Source organism: Triturus cristatus, chromosome 12 (genome assembly GCF_964204655.1).
Source record: "Triturus cristatus chromosome 12, aTriCri1.1, whole genome shotgun sequence".
NCBI classification, from domain to species: domain Eukaryota; kingdom Metazoa; phylum Chordata; class Amphibia; order Caudata; family Salamandridae; genus Triturus; species Triturus cristatus.
This window is the reverse complement of record NC_140595.1, coordinates 789365747-789387824: the sequence shown is the minus strand read 5'-3', so window position 1 is coordinate 789387824 and position 22078 is coordinate 789365747. Positions and strand designations below refer to the sequence as shown.

At 43.0% G+C, this 22078-nt stretch overlaps 1 protein-coding gene across 2 annotated transcripts in view; it reads left to right on the top strand.

Annotated features, from left to right (window-relative positions):
- Positions 1-2740: 2740 nt before the first annotated feature.
- LOC146782852 (uncharacterized) overlaps positions 2741-22078 on the top strand; it is a 69991-nt gene continuing 50653 nt past the window's right edge. The window contains exons 1-3 of one of the 2 annotated variants that reach the window (XM_085639195.1): positions 2757-2879; positions 7164-7379; positions 8019-8194. In XM_085639195.1, coding sequence (XP_085495321.1) covers positions 2780-2879; positions 7164-7379; positions 8019-8194 — 492 coding nt within the window. In that variant the 5' untranslated portion in view covers positions 2757-2779. Of the gene's footprint in view, positions 2880-7163; positions 7380-8018; positions 8195-22078 lie in introns of both variants that reach the window. The other variant, XM_085639196.1, reaches the window with a different exon arrangement.

Sequence of the window (22078 nt, the reverse complement as noted above, 5' to 3'; positions counted from 1 at the left end):
ACAGTGAGCTATGAAGGACACGTGACTCCTACACCATGTAAACCTCACTGTCTTATGTAATGCATCCTGTACATTGATCTACACAGTTATATAATTTGTCAATGTATAATGTGTATGTGTGATGTAAAGTGCTCTGGCACCCTGCATTGGGATGAGTAGAGCTATAATAGTGGTATAGAAATTGTTATTTATGTAAATATTGGGACAAACCATTACATCTGACATTCTTACAGTGCATGCATATGTTATATACAAGGACTCAACAATGTCAAAATGTTGTCTCTCTTAAGTACATGTGAAGAAATAGCAAGCTGTGTGCCTTTATTTCTCCTCCATTGCATTTGCATCTAGGTGTGAGGCTCCAGATAGCGCCAAGCCAGGATAATCAAACAAAGAGAGGCCTGGTGGCCCCTTAATTTCAGCCTTTGTTTTGGGGTCAAATTGAATTTAAAGTAACAAAGCCCACTCACCGCCTACGTGTTGCTGCTAGGAACAAAAGCAGACAATGTGCAGGTACTGCTGAATTTATCCAGACCCCTGCTTTAGTCACTATTCATTTGATCTGATCAAGTACACTGCTTTTTGAGGATGGAAGCATTTCTTTTTCTTTTGTCTTGGGTGCAATAGGCCACAGACCCATTATTTAAGCCTCTTTATCTTCTGCTTTCACAGTGACATGTTAGGCTCCTGTAATTCCAGTATCTACCAGGAAAAGCAGAGACAAAACGCACCATCTATGTAGGTGTGAGTTCAGCATATTTCAGTGGGGTCCAACTTCTTGGCAGGGTGGACAGCATCCACCCTTTGAAAATAGTGGGCGGACACCATCTACATGCGTGTACTCACAACTTGTGCCCTGTTCTTACCCCTTTGCACCTCCTCTTCTTTCACATCAATATTTGAGAACATTGTCAGTACAAGCCTTGTGAGTGTCCTGTGTGCATGCATGGAGGGTTGTTCATGCTCACTGTAGTCCTATGGACCATGCCTGCACAGTCTGGCACTAATTAACTTTTTGAAAAATGTACACTGACCGACGCACTGGACACGTATGTTGTGCCTTATGTATCCAAAGCGGTCCAATATATTTCGACTTACCCTAAAAAAAAAAGCATGAGTGACAGATTGAATCAGAGGTTTTGTAGTTAGAGTTCGAGCAAACTCTGCTTGGGGAAAACACATTGTATAGAATGTGAAAAATAATTGTTGGCACTCCTTATGCAGCTTTTTAACCACTTGATAAATGTGTACTAATTACATTTGTAACACTCATAGATATGCTACCACCAGACTTTAGTTTTCCAAAGTTTGGTGAACACTGGCAAACCTGTCAACTGTGAAAATAAATTTCACAACGTTGAGGTCCTGTGTTCTGGAGAGTGTTCAGGCTTACAGGGGTTTACAGCCTGAGCAGCCACAGATTAATATTACAGTGGCCACGCATTGGAAACAGATGGTGTTTATTTTTGATGAGATACCACTACCCTGGCCAAAAACCTTAACAAAAAACTTCAGAAGCTCCCTTCCCTGTCCAACAGGGGTGGCTCCTCCGTAATGGCGGAGGAGCATTGTCCCACAGCTCACGCCAGCAGATTAACACAGCTAATGTCATTTTATTTATGCTGTGTCTGTGCCCCGCAATAACTGTGGGGCGGGGCTGGGCATTTCAGGGAGGAGGAGTAGAGTGCACTCTTAAGTGCGCATGTGTGCTTGGCTGGCTGTCCTAGGCCGGCCAAACACAAATGCCCACTTATGTTTCTCCAACACAGCTGTGTTACATACCGTAATTGGAGAAACAGCACAGGCTCCAATGCACCGTCTGAGCCGCAAACGAGTCCGCTCACACCAATCCTGGCGCTGCTCTCATATGAGAGCAGCATCTGATTTGGTTGTGGAGCCTGTGCCCTGAGGGCCCATCCCCTTCCGGCCTATCCAGAGGAGCAGCGAGGTGGCGGTCAGCGGGAGTGCAGCGACAGGAACATTTGATTTTTTTTCTTATATATTATTACACTTTACCCTCCCCCCAAACTCTTGCCCTCCCCCTGCAGCCGCCCTACCTTGTAAGATAGGCGGCAGCTGCCACTGCTGCACAAGTAAGAATGGATAATCGATAATAGAAATGTACTGTGCTGAGTCCCAACATATGAACTGGAAATCTACTCTTTAGGGGTTTACCTCACCTTGAGGTCAATAAGTGAGGTCAGTTTTTCCCAGAGTGACTGTGTGAACAACGCTATAATCATGTGACACACCGTGGCAAGTGTGAGTTGATAAATCTGCACTGGTCAAGGTGTAGGAGTTATGAAAAATACAAAAAAGAAAATGCCTTAAGAGGGCGTGGCACAGGAGAACTGGGGTTTTGGAGAAACACAGTGCCTGCTGGCGAGCTGAGCATCCAGTTATATCCTATTTCAGGATTTTGTGATTGTCCTGTGTATTGTTTTCACTGGCAAGCGCAGACTCTCTTTTTCTGACGCGATTATTTGGAAGCTTTTGGCACGTAATCTTAGGCTGTTTTCTCTTTGATTCTTTAGTGGCTTCATCTTTGAAACTAATGGGAGTTGGGCACACCCTCAGTCGAAGACGCCCTCCAGCGATGACACACCAGTTCAAGTGTGGACTGCTGCTTCCCCGAACTCTGCTTCCGAAAAGAGCTCTCTTGCTACTTCCAAGATGGCCGCCTTAGAGCCACATCTGAAGTCGTTACTTCCGGTCTACCTGGCTCGCGGGACCGGAAGTGTAGGCGTGGTTTCAGGGTCACTTGACGCCCTGGGCCGGAATGCGGGACGTCACTGGGCGGGCCAAGGCCGGGGCAAGTTTTACCGCAGGAGAGAAAGTTCATAACGGAAGGAAAAGAGGAGAAAACCGGATACCCAAGGGTGAGTCCGAGTAGGGACAGAAGGGTTGGTGTAGCGAGGCTAACACAGGAGTTTAATAGCGGGGAGGTGGGGTTTTAAGGCGAGGAAATCAGGGATATTTTCAGTTTTCTTACCTGTTTAATGTCTTCTCAGCAGAAACGAAAAATAAGGTGTGGGTACATTACTCCGAGGGTTTTTATAGACTCGTTAGTCCACCCAGTGTTCGTCTCCACCACGCCCGTCTTTGGCTCAGTTCAAGGCACACTGTGTGGGGCCAGGTGCCTCTTGAACAGATGGTTGTGAAGTCTCAAATCCTAAAGCCTGTTATGCTAACAGAAGGCTGCTCATCGGCAAACCGTTTCCCGATGCAAACTGTTGTATATTTCTGATGTTATATTTGTCATGCTTTATCTCCTCTGTTCCCCCTCCTATTTGTGAGTCTTACACTATTGATACACTCCTTTAACACCCCCACCCCTTGTTCTCTTTCTTCTCCCCATGGAGTATTCATCAGGTGTGAGCTCCTGACATTAAAGCTCTGGCATTTTTTTTTGCTGACGGTGAAGAATAAACTTACCTGTTACGTGAGTCGAGTCTTCGTTTTCATTACAAACGTGGGACACGCCCTATAAAGACCTCAGTATCTGAAGTATTTCACTGTTGACCTAGATACAATTCCATCACTCTAAAGTTGAACTATTTACGTTTCTTAGAAGTCTGTAATCTAAGAGTCCGAAACGCTGCCACACGGATGCTCTTGAATATTCACCATTGTCTCTGCTCTTTTCAAGCTCCATTGGCTTCCAATCAAGGAAAATGTTTGTTTTAAGGCACTCTGCTTTTGCCATAAAATCTTGAATCAGAAAGGTCTCCATTTCCTCTTTTCCTTGATTCAATTCTACCATCCTAACCGATGTCTCAAGTCCTCAGGGACAGCATTGACTGTGGTCCCCAAGATAAATAGATCACGTCTGGGTGGTTGCTCTTTCAGCTACCTGACCGCTAAGCTTTGAAATTCCCTACCTCTCAATCTGACACTGGAATGCTCAGAAGTCACGTTTCTGGAAAAAAAATTAAAACCTGTCTCTTTAGACAATTATAAGTGAGTACTGAAGAGTGTTGGGTTGGACACTTGTGGTCTGTGTCATCCTAGCGCGGGGACACTCAGAATGGAGTAACAATGGGCTTTATAAAACTAATCTTCATGAAAGGAGGTGCCTACGTGACTTTTACTGCGCAGGTACCAATGATTCGCCACCAGAGTATTGAACGTTAGTGACCACTCAGAAAACCTTCTGGACATTGCATCAAGACTCCAGTGCTACTGCCACTTGTGAGCACAGGATCTCCGTTGTTTTATTTATTGGACAGGCAGCTTCTCAAGCCCTGACTTTCCCTTCTAGTCCTTTACGATCATGTCAGTGTTGGTCTAAGTGCTTTCAGATAGATGCAACATATACATAAAATCCATAAGCTCCTAACTTTATAGTTTCTCCCTGCTATGCCCAGTGCTTAATTTGAACCACTGGATGCCACCAGCACTTTTGTTTTCTCATTTGACTTTCACCAAGAGCAAGAGCACACAAAACACAGAAGGAAAAACGGTGAGATCGGGAGCAAGTGTGAGATATCGAGCAGGGAGTGTCTGGTGGTAAATTTATGAGGCTGAATCAAGACTACGCAGCTTTGGTATTCTGCACCCCCAGTATTTGTAGTTTGGAATTGGGCCCCAGGACGTTTTTGTTTTACAAATGAAGTATTCACTGTGCCCTTAAACTCGGAGATACACCCTCTGTTAATGTAAGGTTTTATGGAATTGCGTCCCGATAATTTTCCTCTTCGTGACTACGTCCCAAAATCCCGGGTTTCAGTGGATGTCGGGCTCTGAATTTAGAACCTTGTGGCAGAAAGTGCTTACATTTTTCAGAACCAGCCAGCACTTGAAGAACCCATACATTTTTTTTTATAGTGTCCAGGCAGTGGCAGGAATTTCAGTGAAGCTTTGCTATCCTGCCTGGGGGTCCCCGAGGTCCCTGCGTCTTGTGTGCAAGGCCAAGTTGTTAAACACATCCTTATACGTTTGAAGTTATGTTTATGTTTGACGCCATAGCCCATTTGAAATAGACTGCCAGAATACAAAATTATTTGTCTCCAAGTCATGTTCACTTCTCCAACGAGTAGCTTGTTGGCTGCTGGTAGCTCTACAGCTACCTGTAAGTAACTCGTCTCTCTGCAGGTCAGCCTGCTAAAGAAGAAACCTTTGCGTGACTGAATTAATATATGTAATCCAAAATTGAAAAGCATGTATTTGAGACAACAATGTGTGCATTTTCAGAACTCATACGCTTAGCTGGTTTAGAGACAAGTGTCTGGATTTCCAACATTTAAAGCTGATATTTGAGTGATGAATCATGAGGCGTCGGGGAGACGTTAGTAAATGTGTTGCTTTGGTGCCAGGGGAATTGCAGCTGTGGCTGCAGTGCATTATTACCTTTGTAGATTCATTCAAAATTCTTAAAGCCATTTTCATTTTACTTATCGCAGCCTTGCCTTATGCTCTGAGGTAATCACTGCAGGTAATCTTACATGGCATTGGCACTGATGTAATCGTGCATTAATAGTAGCTCAGTGTGACTTTTATTGAACATAAGTACCACTTATTACAAAAAAAGGTGGAGACCCCTGCTCTGGTTACTGTTCATTTGATCTGATCGACAACACTGCTTTTTGAGGATGAAGACATTTGGTTTACTTTTGTCTTTGACGCCATAGGCAACAGAACCAGTATTTAAACCTCTTTATCTTCTGCTGTCATAGTGACATGTTAGGCTCCTGTAATTCCAGTATCTAGCTGGAAAAGCAGAGACAGACCGCACCTTCTGTGTAGGTGTGTATTAGCACAAGTATTGTCACGGCATTGGGGCAGATTTCAGAAGCCTATAATAAATCTTCTTTTTTGCTCCGAATTGGCATACTTGAAAGAGGCTACAGTGGCGACAGAGCTTTCGGCAGTTTCTTACTTGTGATCCAAGGGACATTAAAAAAAGCTCTTTGGGATATCTGCCAATCTTCTTCCAAAAAAGGAAACAAAAAATGCTTTCAGGCCTTGAACACTGTGAACGGAACTGCTCCAGGCACTGTGAACAAAATGGAAATTGAGATGAAGAGAATGTCTTGTCAGTGTTTGATTTGATTCACATGTAAGGTAAGGTTTTGAGGCACTTCCAACTTTAACCGGTAGCTGCCCATCGAACATTCCTTTAAACGTGCCAGGAGCATTCTCCACCATTGTTGACATACCGCACGCTTCTTTACAGCGAGGAATGTTTTCATTATCAACAACTGCAATGAAGGAGTGTGACTGATATAGGTAATGTTTATTTTCTACAGTATAGTTTAGAATGGATGGCTGGTTACAGTGATTGCAAAAAAAAAAGGGTAACGTTTTCATTTGAGATTGGGAAACTGGCATGACTGTCGAGCCTCAGGAAGGGAAGTTGAGCAACAACTGTTATCTATTTCTTCAGCAGCTCCGTCAGCGTTGAGACATCTTGTAGGCAAGTCTGAAGCTGCTAAACCAAAGCCCCCAGGTGCTGGCAGAGGAGGGCGAGGTACCTGGCCTCATTCACCTTGGCAGAGTGAGAGCACGACGGCTGGACCCATTCCATCAGCACAACCACTTGTGGAATGGGCAGGTGGTTAAGCATATGTGCCAGTAGGGAAAAGGTTTTGTTTCCCTGGCCGCAAGAAGCCGTGGAGACATAGGACTGTCCACCACTGTCTGTTACAAACAGGGACACGCTTTGCTGCTCTTAGTTCCAGTTCTTCTTGTCAGTTCTGCTGGTAACTTAATCACAACGGGCTTTGTTTCTGGAATGCCCGGGTGTGGCATGTCACGTGACTTGGGTATCGTTCATTGAGGAGTTTTGCACTTTCATTGCATGTGCTCTTTATTCATTGGTTATCTAGAAATGTTAAAGAGGTGTATTCCCATTGGTCTTTGATTATAGTGCTTCTGGTTTTCCCTTTTCATTGTCATTACCTTGAAAAGAGAAGATAGGCAGCAGCTGTCTCATCCCCTGTATTTGTACGAATTGGTTTTTGCTGCAGTGTTTCCGCTCCTCCACACGCCTCTTTAACGGTGTGGTATGCCCCAAGGTACTGAAGTTGTTTGGAAGAACAACTTGTGCTTTCTCAGTTGACTTGCAGGTGCGTGAAGCAGGACGTGTCTCCCAGTCCTGTAAAGAGGACTGTAAAACTTTGCAGAACTCTGAACATTTTCTCTGGCTCTCTCCTGTGCCCCAGGTCCCCCAGAGATGTCGGGGCCGACCTGGCTGCCCCCTAAACATCTCAGCCAAGGAGAGCAGGCAGGTGCCTGTATCTCTGTCTCCACTCCGCCGGTCTTCAAACCCCAGAAGAAGTTTGCTACAATCCCAGTGCCCAAGTCGCATACTAGTTCCTGTGAGCAGAACGGGGACTCAGGCCTCGGACAGCCACCACCTTACCAGAGATCACCTGCGGGTAAGTACATTATACCACAGCAATTCATTCAATGCTATTGGTGCTGTATAGGAGTAATATGAAAGATTCCTACAGTGACAAATGGTGTGAGAGAGACACCTAATCGGCATTCAGAGCGAACAGCGAGAAAAGAAGGATGCAGACTTTAGATAGATAGTTCAAGAGGTAAATGTTGAGTGACATAAACAGGGATCCATAGTTGCGCCACTTCTACACGACAAATAATGCATGGTGGCGTTAATAAGATGGAGTGCAGATTATCGGGTGTTAGGTTGTGGGTTAATAAGCAGTTTGCAATGGTGTGGGTGAAGGTGGGTGGTTTGAAGCTTCGATACCTATTTCCTGGGCCCTTTCAGAGACTTTCTGAACTTTGGCTTCCATCATCTACTAATGCCTTCTTGTTGTTGTGATTTGCTCTTCCTTCAAACTCAAAACCTCAATGTTACGTTGGATGTCTACATCCTTCTTTCCCCAATTCCTAGACCACCATTACAACCCTTATTTCATGGTTTCTTGTCCTCACTGTTTCCCTCTTCCTGCTTTCTCCTTCTTATTTCATTCAGTGACCACTTTTTGTCTTCTTGCTGTTACTGAATCTTAAGTCCCAACACATGGCTAATAGTCTCTTCCCTCTTACAGGAGGATTTACTATACCCTCACATCCCGACAGTTCTGGGTGCCAGTCGACCAGCTCCGAGGCTTTCAGCCCACACTCCCACGAAACCACAGAACGCTATTATCCAGCAGTCGCAGCTGCATCTGAAGGGCAGGATATAGCTGTCAGGGGTCCAGGCCATCCTTCCTGGCAGATGCAGGTGAGTACCACGGTCCTTGTATTCTCCCTCCCGCGCCCACATGTTCTTTGGGACCTCGTATTAAGGTTTACTATGTTTTTAAAACAAACCTTTTAATTTGCCTGTACAATATAGATGTGCGATTGAAATAAGTTGCTACAAAAGAAAAGCAATTTAATGAGTGTATTTTCTCTTGTCGAAGCACACGCAAATTAACAATCAACGTCTCCTGTCACAGTAACAAAACTAGATACACATTAATGTGCGCTTCTCTTCTTCCTTTTATTTTCAATTGAATCTTCAAACTTCTTTATTCATAAACATTCTTCCAATCCCAACGCGTTTCGTCGATAAGGGAATTAACCCATGCGACTTCCTCAGGGCTGGAAGTAATAAATAATATACATTGGAGTATAGAAACTCTCTTGTTTCATACCCAATAGCCCACATTGCTTCAATGTGCAAAGGAAAAAACATGCTGTGTGACTACACACTATTATCATATTATCATAATTGCATATACTTGATTTATTAAACAAATTAGCCCATTGATTAGATATCCACTCCAAATAGTCCTCCACCATTGTAACAGTGAACACTTAGCACTTTCGTGATGGCACCATTCTCCCAACAGTGAACCATGCCATAGATTCATGCCTCTAAATAAATCTAGTCAGTTCCTTAATCTTGTGTAACTGTCTCCTATATTTCAAAAAATTACAAAAAGACACCTTGTAAAAACACTGCGGAGCACAAGAGGCAAGAGTGGCGAGGATACACAAAGCCTCCTAATAACACACACAAACCTTCATATACTTTCACAACGTCATCAGCCGCGAGTCCTTCTTAATATTTTCTTTCAATTATATGCGATTACCTGAAATGTAAATTATGCTCTAAATAAACTGCACTAAAAAATTCCTGTATAAACCAGGCAAAATACCCACAAAAAACGACTAATGTGTAGTCTCACCTGCTTAATATTGACCTCTGTTCGTAACCACTAACGGATTTAGTTTTCGAATTATCCAAGCAATAATCACTTTGTCCAAATCAAGTCTCTGAAGTACGGAGACCTAAAAAATGATAATGAATCTCTTAGTGATATTCCTAATTGTTAACATTACCAAATGCCACTTTCAGAAAACATATTAATGAGCTCTAATGTTACTTACTATCCGAAGTAACAAGGTCCCCGGATACAGGAACACACCTCGCGTCTGCTATCGTCGCGTTTACTACTCCCTGTTTAACCACGCCATCAAAACAAATGAGGTGACTCCTCTCCCCGTATTTTCACCAGCGCCATTTTGCATAGGTTTCAAACCAAAATACGTGAAACCAGACAAACGATGAGGAGTACTGATTTTCGAAACGAGATCAGGTTTGCGGATTTTGATTCAGGTATTATCGTCTGAGACCTAACCAAAATGGCGTTGTTGAAAATATGGTGATAGTAGTCAGTTCTTTATTTTTTTATTATATTTTTTTATTTATTTTTGTACGGCGGGGTTAAACAAAGAATAGCAATTGGGACGATTGCAAACGCGAGGTATGTTCGTGTATCCGGTGACCAAAAGGATACACTTAATGAGATACGGTTTGCCGTTTGTCTGGTTTCACGTATTTTGGTTTGAAACCTATGCAAAATGGCGCTGGTGAAAATACGGGGAGAGGAGTCACCTCATTTGTTTTGATGGCGTGGTTAAACAGGGAGTAGTAAACGCGGCGATAGCAGACGCGAGGTGTGTTCCTGTATCCGGGGACCTTGTTACTTCGGATAGTAAGTAACATTAGAGCTCATTAATATATTTTCTGAAAGTGGCATTTGGTAATGTTAACAATTAGGAATATCACTAAGAGATTCATTATCATTTTTTAGGTCTCCGTACTTCAGAGACTTGATTTGGACAAAGTGATTATTGCTTGGATAATTCGAAAACTAAATCCGTTAGTGGTTACGAACAGAGGTCAATATGAAGCAGGTGAGACTACACATTAGTCGTTTTTTGTGGGTATTTTGCCTGGTTTATACAGGAATTTTTTAGTGCAGTTTATTTAGAGCATAATTTACATTTCAGGTAATCGCATATAATTGAAAGAAAATATTAAGAAGGACTCGCGGCTGATGACGTTGTGAAAGTATATGAAGGTATGTGTGTGTTATTAGGAGGCTTTGTGTATCCTCGCCACTCTTGCCTCTTGTGCTCCGCAGTGTTTTTACAAGGTGTCTTTTTGTAATTTTTTGAAATATAGGAGACAGTTGCACAAGATTAAGGTACTGACTATATTTATTTAGAGGCATGAATCTATGGCATGGTTCACTGTTGGGGAGAATGGTGCCATCACGAAAGTGCTAAATGTTCACTGTTACAATGGTGGAGGACTATTTGGAGTGGATATCTAATCAATGGGCTAATTTGTTTAATAAATCAAGTATATGCAATTATGATAATAGTGTGTAGTCACACAGCATGTTTTTTCCTTTGCACATTGAAGCAATGTGGGCTATTGGGTATGAAACAAGAGAGTTTCTATACTCCAATGTATATTATTTATTACTTCCAGCCCTGAGGAAGTCGCATGGGTTAATTCCCTTATCGACGAAACGCGTTGGGATTGGAAGAATGTTTATGAATAAAGAAGTTTGAAGATTCAATTGAAAATAAAAGGAAGAAGAGAAGCCCACATTAATGTGTATCTAGTTTTGTTACTGTGACAGGAGACGTTGATTGTTAATTTGCGTGTGCTTCGACAAGAGAAAATACGTGAATCAATCTTTGATTGTTGTTTTGGGGATTAGGGTGCCTATCCTCAAGTTGAAAGCACCGTACTAAGAAAGTTTTGATTTTAAAGTTACAAATTGTGTGAATTTTGCAGGTTGCGCGTTCTTTCCCTTGACACCCGTTCTTTTGTTTTTGTACCAATTTAATGAGTGGACCCTCTCTGCGTAAGATGAGATGTGCAGTTGATGCTGACGTCATTGTCCTTTTTTGAGTGGTCCTTCCTATATGCAGTATCATGGTCTCATCTCAAGTGGCAGCATCTGTCTTTGGGTCTCAAACAATGCTTGATTATGCTACCTCTAACTTAAAATAATTAGGCCAACCCACCCAAATTTAATTACATTAGCCACGCCAGTGCACTCTACTCTTAACCAATGCACTGTACACAACTGCACTCTGTCAGTTCACTCTACGCAACTGCACACTACTCTTCATCACTGCACTCGTCACCACTTTTCTCTATGCCACTCTACTCCACACCACTGCACTCTGAGACTCGACAACACTGCACTCTCCATTTCCAAACTCTACGACCCTGTACTCTGCACTACACGCCACTGCACTCTACGGCATTATATAATCTACTCTTCACTACTCTGCTCCACTCACTCTGTGCCACTTTACACTGCACCACTCCAATCTAAGCCACTCCACTCTGCACTACTCTACGCCACTGCACTCTATGCTACTCTGCACCACTCCACTCTGCACCACTGTAATCTACGACTCTGCATTGTACACCGCTGAATCTCATGCCAAAGCACTCTATGCCACTATACTCTGCAACACTCTACGCCAAGTCACTCTACACCAGTCCACTATACTCTATGCCACTTCAGTGTATGCCGCTCTACCCAGCTCTGCACTATGCCACTCCAATACATGACCCTTTCTGCCACTCCACTCTATCACACTCTATTCCACTCTTCGCCATTCCACTCTACAACACTCCACATCACCCTCCTCTACAGTAAAGCTGGTGTACAATATGGCTAAAGCACATCGGCAAAGCCAATAGCTCTTGCATAGGCAAGACTTATTGGCTATGCCAATGCTTTTGGAATAGTCATTTCGGAATCCTTCAGGAAGATCGTGTCTAAAGTGGGTAGCTGTGACAAGGTACCCTGAGGGTTTGGTGGTGACTTGGAGGAGACATGATTGTGGCGGTGTTGTGGAAAAAACATAAGTTGTCGGTAAACTCTTAAGAAGAGGGAGTAGATTGTTTACCTTATTTGGGGTTCAGGAAGGGGTCAACTATTTTAAATATGGCTCTGGATGCATTGTCAATCTGTTTAGCAAACATGCAGAATTTAGCACTTATATTTTTTCTGAACTGTTTAAGAGCAGACTTGTAGGTGAGTTATCCTCTGCTGCAAAGTTGCATAGCCACTTCCTCTCTAGTTTTTTACATTTAAGTTTTTCCTCTTTCAGCTCTGCAGAATACCACAAAGCTGAGGAAGAGACCTTTTTGATACTATTTGCTTTTCAAAGGCACGATTGTTATAGAAATTCATTCTGACATTTACATCAAATGCTGTGTCGATATCTCCAGACTGATCGACCTTAATTTGAGAGCAGAGCAAATTCAGGTCCGCATCGGAAACAGCATGCCTTAGTTGTTTTAGGAGCTTGCTGCGTGGAGAATTTGAGATAAAAATTGATTAAATCATGATCCGACCTAGCTAGGGGTACTGTTTTCTCTACTTTAAGAGTTAGAAATTAGAATATTGTAAAAATAGGATCGTGGTGGCATTCGCTAAGATCTCGCAAAACTGTGAGCAGCCTTGGGGGACGATACAAGAATTCCAGAAAGGGAAAAATTATTCAAAAGCTTTATGGTAAAAGCAAGGGCCTCTGCTTTGCCCAGTAAATTCACTTGCTGACTGCATCAAAAGAACTTGGAGCGGTAGACGAAGGACACACCACCTCCAGCTGCACCAGTTCTATCTAAATGTGAGACCGAGTAGCCATTTGCAATGGCTGATTTAAGATCCGGACCTGAGCTATTATTCAGCCAGGTTTCGGTAAGAAAGATAAGATCCCAGTTGTTTCCATATGAAATATTCCAAAGCTCCATTTTACGTTTGGAGAGTGACCTCCTGTTAATTAGCAGGCTTTTAAAACCCCATCTGTATTAGTGGTTAATTTTAGAGTTGTGCAATTGTTTGGAATCACTGTCATCTTCCCAATTAAGATGGCCTCGTGTGTGTGGAGTTTTATATAGCGCGAACTAGACCCGAAGGTATCAGAGCGCTTTACCTGAGCGCCAGTTACGTTACAGACCAACACATTCATTTTTGTTAGGCACAGGGAGATTAAGTGAATTGCCCAGAATCACAGAATGTTGAGCGTCCCTGCTGAGACTCGAACCCGGTTCCCCAGCTCAGAGGTCGACCGCCCTAGCCGTTAGGTCACATTCTCTCCCCTGTGATCCATATGAGAGATTTTCCTGTGGTCCTCATAGGAAGATATCGAGGGTTGTAAACGGAGGACCTCGTGTTAAGGTGTAGTAGGAAGCCATAATTAAAGCATAAAAACATGCAGTTACTCTCTATATCGCAAGAGATTGTAGTTAAATTTAGATGGTTGAAGTTTCAGACGAGAGTCCTTATTAAGAACCTTTCTGTTTGCTGGTTCTGGGGAAAGAAGGGCATTTAGCTGGCACTAGGCACGGACAGGCGAAGGCGGGCTTCCCTCTGGCACGTCAGCGGTGCACCTGCGCTCATACCCTCATTAAGTAATCTTGAGAAAGGTTTGAAGGTAAAAAGCCTGCCCCGGCCCAGCAACTAGAGCAACCTCCTGCGTTATCGGCTGCCTAATAAGTGCACTATTCAACCACCATTTGCCCTGACACCGTTCAGATTTAAAGCTTTACTTCAAAAACATGTGCAACATTTCATTAAAAATCCCACCAAACATATGCAAAATTTATCTTAAAATCCCCCCCCCCCCCACTCAAAAGAAAGAAAAAAAAATCCAACAGAAATGCTGACATTTTTAAAAAGTTACACCGAAGTAGTCTGACTTACAAGTGTTCTGTGTTGACCCTCTTGTGTTTCTGGTTTATTAATGATCTTTTTTGTGGTTGAGGGATGAAACCTTGGCCATTCTGTTTTGGTCTCCTTTTATTTATTCTCTTATTCAGGTCCTCTAACAGGGCGCCCAGTGCAACTCTTGCCTTTGTAGTTGGAGCAACATATCATGGCCAGAATCTCCCTTCTGCATTTCATACCGTATGTATAGAAAACCCAGTTTAGAGTTGGACAGACAGTCCCACCTTCCATTTGTGAATCGAAAGTGTTATTTTTGCTCTTGGTACCTACTTGCGTATCCAAATGTGTATTTGTTTGCATCACTAATTCTTTGACGCCCTTGCTCTTGATCTGTCCAAGTGAAACTTGTAATTGTTCTGAAACTAATATAGAGGCAAAGTACCTCAGTTTTCTAAATTCTTTCTGTTTTGCTTGAACCACATGCATTTCACTTGGTTCCAAACCTCTACCATGTACTATTTTCTTCACCAGAACAAAGAAACAGTTTGTGCCCCTAATATCTAAAGTGTATTTATCCTAATATATATCCAACCTGAATTGCATTCTAAATTCTTTTTGTTTCTAGGTAATGCAGATCTTAAATTTCTCCCTATTTGGGGTGTCTTGGGGTAGCACAAAATACTACTCGTTAATGAAACTAATGTGTAAAATAATTTTTGGATTGGAAGAGTACGATTGTGTTCGATTCGGACGTGATTACAGATTAAATCCGTCCTTGTAGTATGTCGATTGTACCTCTGTTCTGGGTCTTCTAGTAGAGTCTTTTGACACCTGCCACATTTTGAAAGACCAGGCTTGATTTGCAATACTTCCAAAGATATACAGTTTCTCAGCTGTGTATTAAACTTTCATATGTGAGGTGGACGGTGGATGACTCTTGCGTCTCACAGGCGATTTCTGCAGTACTGCCTCGAACACATTAGAGTGCAAACCTTTCCGGTTCTTAGGGCCAGCAATGCACTGGATAATTGGTTGTTGCACACTCAGTTGTGTTTTATCCATCTCTGTGGTACTTTTGATGGATCCCTTTGGCTTCCTCTTCTTCCAAGAACATTCTGGTGAATTTGTAGTGCAATGACTTACTTTTGTTCAATTTGGGCTTGTAATCAGGCCAGAGCAGCAGACGCTCCTGCTACTTACCTTGTGTTTGCTGCACAATCGTTCTTTTTTTGTTCTGTCTATATCCCTAGTGTTTCTGTTACCATATTCGGCTTAGTCTCATAAAAATAACATTCTTTCTTTTCCATCTTGAGTCCCAGGAAGCTAAATCTTTAACCTATTTTCCCAGTAATGTTTTCTTTTGGACCAAGATCATGGCCATGTCCTCAAAGTGCTTCTTATATTGTTTCTATGATCTGTATTCTGATTTGGCTCGGATTGTATCCTTCCTTGATGCAGTGTTGTGCTGTCGGTGCATTCTAATTGTTATTTCTTGCCTACAGTTGGCCTTCAGCTCTCTGTTGTCCTATTGAGGACAATACCAATACTGATAATGGGCGTTGGATTAGCCCATTACTTACCATGAGTTGGTTTTCTTGTCATTTTCGATTTGCATACTTCTTATTTAATGACTTTCCTCCCACTTTGTGTGTTTGTTTCTTCCCCGGACCTTAGTTTCCTTACCATCCTTTTTGATTTGGATGACTTGTATACTTCCACCACTGCCTGCGTTCAAGACACTGCATTGTTCTTTTTATTACAACACCCAGTGGGAGTTATGTTTTCTTGATCCCTCTATTTTGTGTTTCTTCCCCCCCCCCCCCTAAAATGTTGTACCCCTCCAGCTTTTGTAAAAATCATTTAAAAAAAAAAGTTTATAGCCTGCCTCAAGCTCCTCTGTTCCGCTGTTTGATGCTCCTAGCTACTCCTCCCAGGCTTGACGACTTCACCCTGAACCCCTTCCAACTACATTGTCTGCTTACTGTTGTTTTCATTTTTGTAGGGCCTTGCTCTCGGATTTCAGGGGGGTAAGAGCCCCCGCTATGCGGGGGCCCTCGAGCTACAGGGCACTGTGCACGGATTGTGGCCCCTTGGCCGGAGAGCTCCTGACTGGGGCCGGAGCACGGGAGGGGGGCTCCATGTACTTTGCAGGGGGTGCCACCCTCAAGTTTTGTTATGCTACTCACTGCCTGATTTGCTACCAGAGGAATCCTTTTTTCCTTCGCATATATTTTTTAAATTTACTACTGCAAGAATGGCATCCACCATCTTAGAACATTAAATTCAAAGTTAGAAAGCAAAAACAAGGTCCTGATGCAAACGTGCATCTGTGATGGCGCAAGAGGCGTGCTTTTTCTTTGCGCCAATGTTTCAATTCTGCAAACAAGTATATTTGGGGGTTTTTGCCAACGATTTTATTTTAGTTCATCCCATAAAACAATAGAAGAGATGCAAGAGTTTCAAATTTCATGTATAAATGTATGCCTTTCTCTAATTTCTTCCACATGTTAAACATTTTCGAGCAGCCCAGTGCGGGAACATTGTCAATATGTCGTATCTTTTGCACATTCCATAGTGACCAGTACATTTCCTCCCCTCCTATTATGACGTCTTTGTTGTGTCATGATGGTGACTTAAAGTGTAGATGATCTAGGAGCATGTGGGCCTGGATCCCTGCATGTTGGGAAGCATATAGGTAGGATCAAAAGACGTGGGGGTGACTTGCAGCTGATTTGTGTAATAAACAGCACAATCCTCTTGAATGTTTCAGATGTGTCTTTCAATTGCAACTAAGGGAGGTGTCGCTCTGTTTCCAACATGTATACTGAAAGGGCTAATAGCTTTCTATATGTAGAAAGGGAAGACCATCCTTTTGTAGTTCTGTATTATTTGGGGCCTGTTGTCTCGGTTTGCCCTCCCCACATATAAACTTGGAAATAATTGCTTAATATCCCTGAAAAGAGGTTGGGATATTAGAAGTGGTATTCCAAAGATGTAGTTGTGTATCATATTCATTTTGATGATTTGGACTCTACCCTGTTAAGAGGCATTCAGTCGTGTCAATTTTTGAAAGTCTTGTTTCATTCTCTCTATCCTTGAGCAAATGTTGTCCTGTACCATGTTTCATGGTCGCTGGTTTGTGTAACTCTCAAAGTGCCTTCAGTTTGTTATGTGGACATTTGAAAAGCAAGTCCTCCAGGGATGCTGCGGGGTGGTCATTAGAATGGAAGCCGATTCAGATGGGTGTGATGGAATTAGCTGGATATCATCTGCATAATTGAAAGCCTAATTTCCCAAGTTGCCATCGCCACACCAATGATCTGTTTGGCTCAGATGGCAATCGTCATGGTTTCTAGTGCTAGTAGGGAAAGTAATAGTGACCGGTGGCAATCCTGTTGGGTTTCACAATGTATACGAAAGTAGGCTGAGCTGAATTCGCCACAGTTAACTGATGCTGGAGTGGTATAATACAGTCTCTTAGTTAATGTTTGTAAATTCTGTGGGATGCCCATCGTTTCCATTGCTGAAATAAGTAATTCCATTCTATCCATCGAGAACATTTATGGCATTCAGAGACAGAAGGACTTTTTCAACTGAGTCTTTCCTCACCTTCCAGAGAAGATTTGAGAGGTGGTTGGTGGAGGAGTGACCAGTACAAAACCCACCTACGAGGTGTGTATCAGTAAATTGCTAATCTTTTCTATTGGTTTTCTAGGACTTTAGCTAGAATATTTACATCTGCGTTCATAAGCTCTGTAGCTGGGGTGTTTTTGTGGCTCTTTTTCAGGTTTAGGAACTACCGAAATACGAGCACTAATGAAATTGTTATTCAGATGGCCCTCAAGTGCCTCCTTAAATACTGAGGCTGAGGTGGAAGTAGTCAGTGGCTTAGCAAATCTATCAAATTCCACTAGGAAGCAATACTCTTTGGGTGCCATACCAGTTGCCATATCGTCAATCACCTTCACAATTTCTTCTGTGCTTCTTTTGCTCTCTTACTTGTTGGACTGGTCCCTGTCTGAATTTAGGTACCTTTATCTGGTCAAACAAGTCAATCTCTTCTATTCCCAAGCAATTGTCAGATGTAGAGTCTCACAGTGCCTCTGTAATTCTGTTGTGATATCTGTTTTGTGTGTAAGAAGCACCCCACTAGTATTACAAAGACCGGGGCCGTCCTGGATTAATCGATCTGTCAAAGACATGAGTCCATTAACTGGCTCGCTTTCTCTCCTCATTCATAGTGGATTAGATGTATGTGGAAAAGACCCTTTTCTGCTTTTGTGGTGTGTAAGAGATTGAAGTTTGTTGTAGAGATCAGTAGTGCTCCCAAAGTGCATGTGAGGGCAGTGTTTTAATTTGTCAAAGAATTAATGCTGGTGCATAAAGCTCCGCTCAAAAGTTCGCAGCTGGTGCAATAAAAAATGTCGGTGTTCCAAATACCATGGCTGCATAGTCTTAAATCTAACTCGTGCCTTTTTAATTCAGTATCACACTCTGTCCCTTTATCTCACTCTTGCAGGTTCCTGCTTTCTCCTTTTGTGATGTTTTTATGTCTTTGTCTTTCTCAATAATTCAGGTTTGTGTGTTTTTCCTTTCTTACTCTCAGTAAATGCTTGATGCAAAAAAAGGAGTGCCTGTCCACAAAAACGAATCGAACACAGAATTAAATTGAGCACCCTATGTAGGAGAGTTTGAGTAAGTAGTAGTTTGAATTTCAGCCTCTGAGTTTGGTTGGCTTATGTTTTGGCCAGCGCTGCGTCCTTCATCAATATACCTCAGTTAGTGTCAGTAATATTTGTTGAATGTTAGTGTTGTTCAATCAATTGTATTGTGCTACCGGGATGGAATGGTAATATGGTACGCTGGATTGTGCGATAGTGGGTTAGAGCGGCCAGTGCCACCAATCACAAAGCGGAAAGTAGAAGTTTGATGCTAGTCATTATGTCTTAGAACAACAAAGTCCAGGTAGACGAACACAGTGGTAGTTGTGGAATGTGGCTGTCTGGCTCCTTGATCTAATGGCCAGGTGCAAAGGGTGCTTTATGGTTGGGGTCTAAATCCTTTTTCCTTGAAGGAACGAACGACTGTGATGCCCACAATAGTGGGGCATGATGCCTGTCTGCTGTCGAGTGGCTATAGGAGACCTTGGTTTAATTTAAGAGAAATGTGTATGGTTGGGCAGCTCTATATTTTGGATCAGGTGCTTTATGATGTAAACAGTGAGGGATTGAGTTGCACTAGGGGCGTTGGTTCAAACCTTTAGTAAGGCCTTCACAGTGTACAGTGGTACCTCCACATAATCTCAGCCGGGCCTACAAATCAAAATGTAAAATTAATAAGGATATAGTGCGGAAATGCATGGCCAGTTCCACAAACATGTCTTAATCTGGTCTTGAGGGATGATCTCGACTTGTCCCTCGTTGTTGTAGGATTCCCTGACTGTGATTTACTTTTCTGGGACCACTTCTTTGTTACTTTCCCCCTTGGCCTATGAGCTTCCTGGTCCTCCTCCTTCCTTGTCTCTACACTGTTAATAAGAAGAGTTAGTTCCCAATTGTGTTGTCCATTTTGGCGACCTCTAACTCTTCTAAAAAGGATTTCAGTACTCCATCGCTCGACCATGGAACTTAATACTCACTATTGCAGGCTCTAAAAGTACCTATTTAATGTCTCTCTTCCGCAATGTTGGCGGTAGGGCTAAGAATGGCTTCCGTTTTGATGTTTGAAGCTGCAAAAAAGTCTGCTGTAAGAGTCACTTGGCTGTTTGTGCGGACCATGTTTCTTTGCCATTAGGATGATTTGCCTTGTCTGTTGGTGATGCACACAGCAGCTCAGGATGTGTAGAGGATGGGTAGCGTGGAAGGTAGTGTGGGATTGGACTCTATGCGCCCTTTAGAACTCTAGTCGTAGATCAAAAATGGTATCCAGCATAATAAAAGAAGGGTGCCCAAGAAAGCTAGCCTATGGTGTGTTCTAGTATACCCATGATCCTTACATTGTCCTGATCCACCGGCTCCATAGTCTTTCGATGTAGCTGCCATATGTTTTAGCTCCATTCCGGCTGATTATCCATGTGTGTTTCCACCTCCGATATCAGCCCTTCCACTGTTACAAGTTGCTTCAGTAACGGGATAATGACTCCTCGTATGGATTGAACTTCAGCGCTTGTCATAGTTACCGCTGAGTTCACAGTAGAAATGTTGCTTTTAATATCCACCGTTTTCTTCATGAGCGTCGTGGGTGCCAAATTGGGTAGTTCAGGAGCAGTCACCATGTCCATCACTGTGGGGTTACCTGGTGGTCGGTTAACCACTGTTTCCAAAAAGGAGTTCTCTTTTATGCTTGGCCTTTGACATATGATGGTGCTGGAGAGCCCCAGTGGTAGGAGTTTTCGTCTGAGGCAGGTCTTGGGGTGCAGTGATCACATCATGCTGCGGTTGAGATTGGTGACCTCTAGGCTTAAAGTGTTGAGTGCTGTTTAAGTGTTTTCTCTGTTCAGTGCCTACAGAAAGAGGCCAAAGTTGCTTTGTTATAGTCTATGGACCTATGCGGTTGGTAATTCCCTGCAAGTAATGGCCGGTTCTAGAATGTTGCTCTACTTTATATACTGAATGAATGATGTTTTATAGAGCGCGTAGCTACTGCTAGGAGTGTCTAGGTGCTGAGGAGCAAAACAGTCTAAACCTTCACAGCAGTTACTGAAATAAGAACAGCCAGGTTTTCAGTTTCCTACGAAATAGTATTTCAGCTCCCAGGGTGCGAAGTTCATGAGTAAGCTGATTCCAAGTTGTAGCTGCCAGAAAGAATGAACAGCCCCCACCACCCCCTTCCAAACCCAGCTGATCCAAGGCACTACCACCTGGGCAGCCTTTGCCTTGTGTAGTTCTCTAGGTGGACAATAAGGTAAAAGTCTTTCCGAGAGATAACGGGGACCCGAAATAAAGAGCGCCTGATGAAGTAGGACTAAAGATTTGAAAACGACCCTCTTCTTCTTTGGCAACCAATGAAGGGATTTGAAATGGGTGGAAATCGAAGCACGCCACAAAGCCTCAGAACTAAGTAGATTGCCACATTCTGACCTACCTGAAGCTGTCGCATCAGGCCTTCTGACAACCCATGGTAAATAGTTTTAGCATGATCCAGTCTGGAAGCTATCCGCACATTAACTACCAAGTGGCAACAGAAAAAGGAATTTCTTAAAGGTGCGGAGAAGCTCAAAACCAGAACATACAACTACAGAAACCAGCAGATGGACAGAGTTCGTTATCAAATTTAACCCCAAGGTTTTTGATCGTTGGCGCCTGCGGCGGAGGTGGAAGCGATGTAGGCTAGCCTAACACTCAACAGTTTATTTGATGGGACCCAAACAAGAGAATTTCTGTCTTAAGAGGGTGCATTTCAGCTGACTCCCTTGCATCCAGTCAACACTGTTTACATAAGAGCTTTAAGGGGTGGTACTGAGCTATATATGTATGTGGGGAAAGTGGGTTTCTGTTGCAGTGCGTCCTCCTCCCCCGCCCCCCCCCCCCACACTTTTTGCCTGATATAATTTTGACTGTAGAGTACTGTGTACCTGCTGTCCAGGTTCCCAGTACCAGTAAATGAATGAATGCTTTATTTGTGTGGTTAATAAAAACCAATACAAAAACAACCAATGTATAAAAAGAAATAAAAGTGAATAAATATATATACACGACATATTCATAAAACCATCTTTGCTGTTTTTAGTTTAAAACAATGGAAATAGTAACAGTCTTTTAGGCGCAGCAAGTCAGCCTTTCAGTGGTGGCCAAACTGGGTAGGCCCCTCTCCCAGATGATTGCCACAAACAACCTGTAGAGACTTATCCATAAGTGCTGTGCGGGTATAATAAATAAATTTAGCAAAGTTGGCCTTATGCTTCACAATGACCAATGTATATAGCTGTTGGACTGCCTCGTTTGCTGTGCGCTTGCCCAGTCGAAGGAGAATGGGCTTGAGGTGGATTCGGCGAACTAGCCGCAAGGCGGGACAGTAAAGTAGGATATGAGTCCGCGACTCCCGTTTATAGTTGCAGAGGTGACACTCTGTGATGACCAGCCTTACTTTCACCGTTGGATACAGTTCTTTTAGGGGGGAGAAGATGT